At 36.8% G+C, this 7070-nt stretch overlaps 1 protein-coding gene across 1 annotated transcript in view; it reads right to left on the bottom strand.

The window, feature by feature from the left end:
• GLIPR1L2 (GLIPR1 like 2) overlaps nt 1–3956 on the bottom strand; it is a 53110-nt gene extending 49154 nt beyond the window's left edge. The window contains exon 1 of the mRNA XM_024122738.3: nt 3723–3956. Within this exon, the coding sequence (XP_023978506.2) occupies nt 3723–3956 (234 nt within the window). The remainder of the gene's footprint in view (nt 1–3722) is intronic.
• Between the last annotated feature and the right edge of the window lie 3114 nt (nt 3957–7070).

The raw sequence follows: 7070 nt of genomic DNA, 5'->3' as shown, positions 1-7070 counted from the left end.
TACCCTGAGAAAACCATAATTCAAAAAGAGTCATGTACCACAATGTTCATTGCAGCTCTATTTACTATAGCCAGGACATGGAAGCAACCTAAGTGTCCATCAACAGATGAATGGATAAAGAAGATGTGGCACATATATACAATGGAATATTACTCAGCCATAAAAAGAAACGAAACTGAGTTATTCGTAGTGAGTTGGATGGACCTGGCGTCTGTCATACAGAGTGAAGTAAGTCAGAAAGAGAAAGACAAATACCGTATGCTAACACATATATATGGAATCTAAGAGAAAAACAAATGTCATGAAGAGCCTATGGGTGGACGGGAATAAAACACAGACCTACTAGAGCATGGACTTGAGGATATGGGGAGGGGGAAGGGTAAGCTGTGACAAAGTGAGAGAGTGGCATGGACATATATACACTACGAAACGTAGGGTGGATCGCTAGTGGGAAGCAGCCGCATGGCACGGGGAGATCAGCTAGGTGGTTTGTGACCACCTAGAGGGGTGGGATAGGGAGGGTGGGAGGGAGGGAGACGCAGGAGGGAAGAGATATGGGAACATATGTATATGTGTAGCTGATCCACTTTGTTATACAGCTGAAACTAACACACCATTGTAAAGCATTTATACTCCAATAAAGATGTTAAGGAAAAAAAAGAGCATAATACCTATGTTGAATTATAACAGCTAGAGAGAATGGAATGAAAACAAATATACAGTTGGTATGTGTGTGTTTTAAGGGTTAGAAATGAACAATATAAATATTTTGGAGGGATTCCCAAATATCTGATTTAAATTAAAACTGTGATATAGATAAGTGTAAAACATTGCTCAAATAAATTTCTAGAGAATATGAAATTAACATCCATATATGTATTATTGTCCAAATCAATTGTAGTTGTCTCTTTAGTGTATTTTCTAATGTATTAATAGCTGCCTTTTCCCTGTGGTAAAGTCATAGTGTGAATTTGAATAAACTTATTGTTATTTCTATAAATAAATAAATAAATATAAAATTTAAAAAACAAAAAAAACAAGGTAGAACAAAAATACTAGGTGACAACAACAACAGCATGGACATGGGCAGAAGACAAAGAATTTATGTGTTGTAATATCTTTTTAATATTTATAAGGAGGTTATAGATGTTGATTAACTTTGGACTTTGTAAAGTATATACATTAAAATGTTAAGCACAACCAATAAATAACAAAGATAAAATGTATGATTTCCAAACCTGTCAAGGAAAAGTTCTAAGTAGACCATACTATTATTATAGACTCTACTATTTATAGTTATTATTTACATCTTAGTAAAATCCATGGGAAAAATATATACAAATTTTTAGAAAGAAGAGAAGGATAAAATTTAGAGTGGAGCTTTAAACTGTACCCTAAACATTATTCCTTCAAAAATGTTCACATATTAAGATATATATTGAGGGGACACAATATTATGCTTTATATTATTCTCTTTGCTTTATGTTTGAAATAAAAATTTTAGACATTAGGAATACAAAACCTATAAAAAGTTGAATTAAAAATATTTTGTGTTTATTCATTATCAGGAGGAACGCTAATCTTCAAACTTCGAAGAAATAGAATTAATCACAAAGGGTGGGAAATACATAGATATAACTCTCAAATATCCTCAAATTCTAATTAAATTCAAAAGATAAAAATTGGCTTGGATAAAACTATCTTCAGCAAATACAATGCTAATATTGATATATTTCTATAAGAAAATATATAAACAGAAGAGGAAACTTACTGACAATTCAAAAGGTAAAGAAAATGAACAAGAAAGAACAAAATACGTCCAATCAAAATAACATTTTAAAATTAACATTAAAGCAAAGTTCCCTTTTAAAATTTATTAGTTTAGCAAGTGATTGAAAATGCCCAAGCCAGTCAGATGTGGTATGTCCAGTCATATGTACGTATGATATGTCACATGTCCAGTCCAGTAAATTAGTTCATGTGTCTGGCGTACATTGTCATGTGCGTGCATCCTCTGCAAGTGGTTGTGCTTTGTGTACTTACTTTGTGTAGCTTACTAATGAAGACCTGATGGAATTGGAGGCCCAGAGAACGGACAAAGAGAGACTAGAGGAAGAAGAAGTAACTAAAGAACAGAAGAGATTCACGATGCAGGATATGGCAAGGGGATTTTCTTTATTTGAGGAGGCACTGTTAGTTTCTAAGGCACAGGACCTGAACGTAGTATGGTACACAAAGTTGCAGCAGCCGTTCAGAATGCAATCCAGTGCTACCATGTCATCTATGACAAGAAAAAAAGAGCTACTACCCAGACATCATTGGATTGCTTTTTCAAGAGGGTAGATAGAATTGAATCCAGCAAGGAACCAGAACCTGTGCCATCAACTACAGGTGTTAGTGAAATTGCAGCTTGCCCTCCATCTCCTACTGCTGACAGTCCTTCAGCTCTACCATCTCCCACCTCCTCCCCTTCCTCCAGTCAGTAACTCTTCTTGCCTGTTCACTCGATGCCAGCCCCTGTATACCAGCTGTTGTACTGTACTACTGTGCTTTTCAAGGTACTATACAGTAAGGTTAAAAATGTTTTATTTTTTGTGTTTGTTTTTTATGTATTATTTGTGTGAAAAGTATTATAAACCTATTACAGTACAGTACTATATAGCCGATTGTGTTAGTCGGGTACCTAGGCTAACTTTGTTGGACTTCGGAACAAACTGGACTTAAGAACGCACTCTGGGAACTGAACTCATTCGTATGTAGGGGACTTACTCTACTTCTACACTGCTGATATTTGCTTAATTTGGCACAGTCCTTCAGTATAGCAATTGCTACGTATCGTATAAATAAAAAAATCACATACTTTATTTATCACATTTCTGGAATTTTTCCTAAGGAACTAATCCAGAAGGAAGAAAACACATATCTAGGGAGACAGTCCTTGCAATATTTACAACATAAATTGGAAGCTCCTAATTGCCCGATATTTACTCAATACCTTTTGCCTTCATTTTTAATGACAATCATGAAGACTCTATAGCACCAGGGGAACAGCTAATGAGACATTTCAAAGAAATACGGGGAAAAAAATGAGAAAGAAGCAAGAACTATATTGTAAGGGAATGCAAAATCAGGGCCAGGTCTAGGATGAGGTGAATGAAACACCCTCTAGGGAGCAAAATTTAGGCTGGATACCAAAAAACTCAATAATCAAGATAAAAAATATTTTTAAAAGGCAAAACTAGTGTGAAAACATCCATGATAAAAATTCAAAATTTTAAATAAGAACAGAATCTGACCCTTCATTTGCATTATCCTAAGAGTGCCTCACTTGCCTCTCCCAAATTCAAGCTCAAAGATCCCGTCTTTGTTTAAAGTGATTCTGTTTCATCAATAATACTTTTGCATTGATTTTTAAATTTAAAAAATTGCATTAAACTATCATTTTCTCGAATTAAACCTCCCTTAAATTTTGCACCTCTGGTGAGTACCTCTACTCACCCTAGTCCAAGCCCTGTGCAAACCCTTGGTAATAACCATGCGTTAGAGTGACAGTGGTTTTTCTCCTTGAACATATAAACTCTACGTGTATTTAAAAACCCAAACTCTAAGCGCGGTTGTCCGCGATCCTTAAGGCTCAGAGCAGTGACCCAGACTCTCCGCGGCCGAGGGGGAGGTACTGACAAGGGCTGTTGGAGGTTTGGGCAACCGCCTTAGGGCCTCACCATGAAGCGCAAGTTAGCCCCTCGGGGGATGACGCTGCCCCGGAGCTCATTGTGGAGGTTCACGTACTCATTGATAAACGTTACGTCCTCTTCGTGTGGCAAAAAATGCGCGTTCAAACCGGAACCGAGCAGTAGTAGCCAGAATTCACAAAGCCACACCTTCCAAACAACCGTCTGCGCCCGAGGAAGCCTTTGGGCGCACCACTCCCGAGAGAAGCCCTTCGAGGTCTCCATGGTTCACCGGCCCTGGCCAGGCCAGGGCGCACGCGCCGGCCCGCCCCAGAGACCTGCCAATCAACGGGGAGGGGCGGTGCAGGCACGTCTGGCCCCGCCTCCCCGCGAGCGGAGGGAAAAGGATGAAGAGAAGCCAGAACTGAGTGAAAGCTCGTGAAAGCTGTCTGCAGAACTAACCACAACAGAGGCTTGAGTTAAATGAGTGCAAGCTTTTCACTAAACTAATGTAGTTAAATATCCAGAGTCGATTTCTGACACTAGATGATATGTCATCGTTTATTAATGTGTCAACTGCCCAGTAAATGCCAATTGCTGAATAAGTAACATGTCTGAGGAACCTTCTAATTCTTCTGTGACACTGATGAAAGTTCAACCAAAAAAAAAAAAAAAATCCTTACTTGTTAAGTTGGGAATTTAATGCAAGACCTTCCTTTTATTTTCCTCCTGGATAGAAGAATATCCTCTTTTAGGCCAACTTCCCCACTGAGATTTTCTCAATGTTTTAATGATCATTTGTGGGAAACCGCAGGATAAATGGGAAAAGTTGAAAGCTCAGCAGGTAGGGGGTAGACTAGGGATCATCAAATTCTCATAAAGTTAAAATATTTTCATTTTTTTCTTTCACCAGCATGTCTGGAATATCAATATTCATCTTCTCTGACAAATTGTCATGTTAACAGTAGGTAAGAACTCATTTTTTTGGTTTTCATTTCTTTCAGACAAAAATGGCTAGTGTCCTAGCAGATTTTGGCCTGGTTTCTTTAGCTTCAAGTATTTGGCTCAAGAAAACTTGCTTTGAAGAATGTAAGTTGTAGGCACAAAATAAAAACACATATTCGTTTTGGGGTACATATTTGCATATCACTTATTGTTTTGGATAGCATTAAGGAGATATTCAGAATCATTGACACAGGAACAGAATTTTGCCACAAAGAAAGCATTGCAACTGCTTGACAAAAAAATATCTAAAAATAAATGTGCTTTTAAAGATTATCTATGGTGTACACAATTGAAAGCAGTAGACCTCACAAGATGGTTTCATTCATGCCTTAATTCTTTGAATAAATATGTATTACCAGGTAGTGTGTTAGGTGGATGAGAAAGGCCAGTGGACAAGACACAAACCCTGCTTCCAAGTAGCTTACAGTCTAGAGAACTAGCAAATCGGTGACTTTATACCATGGATAAATATAAAGCCAAAGTGCTATGGCATAATGTGTGGGGCAACTAACACCCTTTTTTGAGGACCAGGTAAGCCTGTTTGGGGAGTGTGACATCAAGAAAGTGAAGCACACAAGTTAAAGAGTGCATTCAAAACAAAGGAAACAGCATGTCGTATGCTAGGAGATCAAAAAAGGCTGAAAGGGTTTTAGTATGACCAGAGCGTATTGTGGGGGGTCAAGGTGGCAAGTGCTGAAAGATGGAATTGCTTTATTATGTTGGTACTGTTGTTAGATATGAAAACTGCTATATTAAAGCACAAGATAAATACAATAATGCAGACTTAGATTAGGAAGAAATTTTAGCCTTTTACTCGTCCCACTGTATTAGACATATCTGACACATCACTGACAGGTGATCACCATATCCTCTGCTTAAATAATTATGTTAGCAGGGAAGTCACCATCTCTTAGGCAGCCCATTCCATTGCTGGACATCTTACTCATTAATTTAATAAGTATTTCTTTAGGACCTCTATGTGTCAGACCCATGCTAGGTGTTAGAGCCACAAATTCTCAGCAAATTAGATTCGTAGTCTATCCACATGAAGCTTTTAGTTAAAGGTGATACAAATCATCAAATAACTATAATACAGAGTAATAAGTGCTATTTTAAAATTTAAAAAATTCTTGCTGTGTGTCAGGACCTATTTTGTTTGTTTTCTATTGTGGTAAAATATACATAACATAAAATTTACCATTTTAACCATTTTTAGTGGAAAATTCAGTGTCAATTACATTCACTGTGCTGTTTCCAGAACTATCAGGTGAGATTTTAAATGTTTCGAAAATATCAACTCATTTAAATCATAAAAACCTTAAGAAACAGATATTATGTTTAAAATTTTTATTGAAGTATAGTTGATTTACAATGTTGTGTTTAATTTCTGCTGTTCAGCAAAGTGACTCAGTTATATTTATATATAAATATTCTTTTTCATGTTCTTTTCCATCATGGTTTATCACAGGATATTAAATATAGTTCTCTGTGCTATACAGTAGGACCTTGTTGTTTATCCATCTTATATATGTTTGCCTCTGCTAATCCCAAACTCCCAATCCTTTTCTCCCACACCTCTCCATCCTCTTGGCAAACACAAGTCTGTTCTCTATATCTGTGAGTCTGTTTTTGTTTCATAGATATGTTCATTTGTGTCATATTTCAGATTCCACATGTAAGTAATATATGGTATTTGTCTTTCTCTTTCTGACTTAATTTGCTTAGTATGATAATCTCTAGGTCCATCCATGTTGCTGCAAATGGCTTTATTTCATTCTTTCTAATGGCTGAGTAATATTCCATTGTATATATATACCACATCTTCTTTATCCATTCATCTGTTGATGGACAATTAGGTTGTTTCCATGTCCTGGCTCTTGTAAATAGTGCTGCTATAAACATAGGGTGCATGTATCTTTTCAAATTAGAGTTTTATCTGGATATATGCCCAGGAGTGGGACTGCTGGATAATATGGCAACTCTATTTTTAGTTTTTGAGGAATCTCCATACTGTTTTCCATAGTGGCTGCACCAATATACATTACCACCAACAGTGTAAGAAGGTTCCCTTTCTCCACACCCTCTCTAGCATTTATTATTTATAGACAATTATTATTATAATGATGGCCATTCTGACCAGTGTGAGATGGTACCTCATTGTTAAGAAACAGATATTATTATTATCTCCATTTTACAGATGGAAAAGCTGAGAAAAAGCAAAGTAAAGTAATTTGTCTAAAGTCACCCAGCCAGTAAGTGTTAGAGCTGGTTTTCAAACTCAGGTGACTAATACAGGAGTACAGAGGAACAGGAAATGAAGACGTCTAGTTTGGTTTGTGTAGAAAGAGGCCAAGCTTGCTGAAGATGTTTTTCAAACATTCAACCTTTCAGATC

This window comes from Physeter macrocephalus, chromosome 6, assembly GCF_002837175.3.
Source record: "Physeter macrocephalus isolate SW-GA chromosome 6, ASM283717v5, whole genome shotgun sequence".
In the NCBI taxonomy this organism is placed as follows: domain Eukaryota; kingdom Metazoa; phylum Chordata; class Mammalia; order Artiodactyla; family Physeteridae; genus Physeter; species Physeter macrocephalus.
The sequence above is the reverse complement of the archived record's forward strand: the minus strand, read 5'-3'. Positions and strand labels throughout refer to the sequence as shown.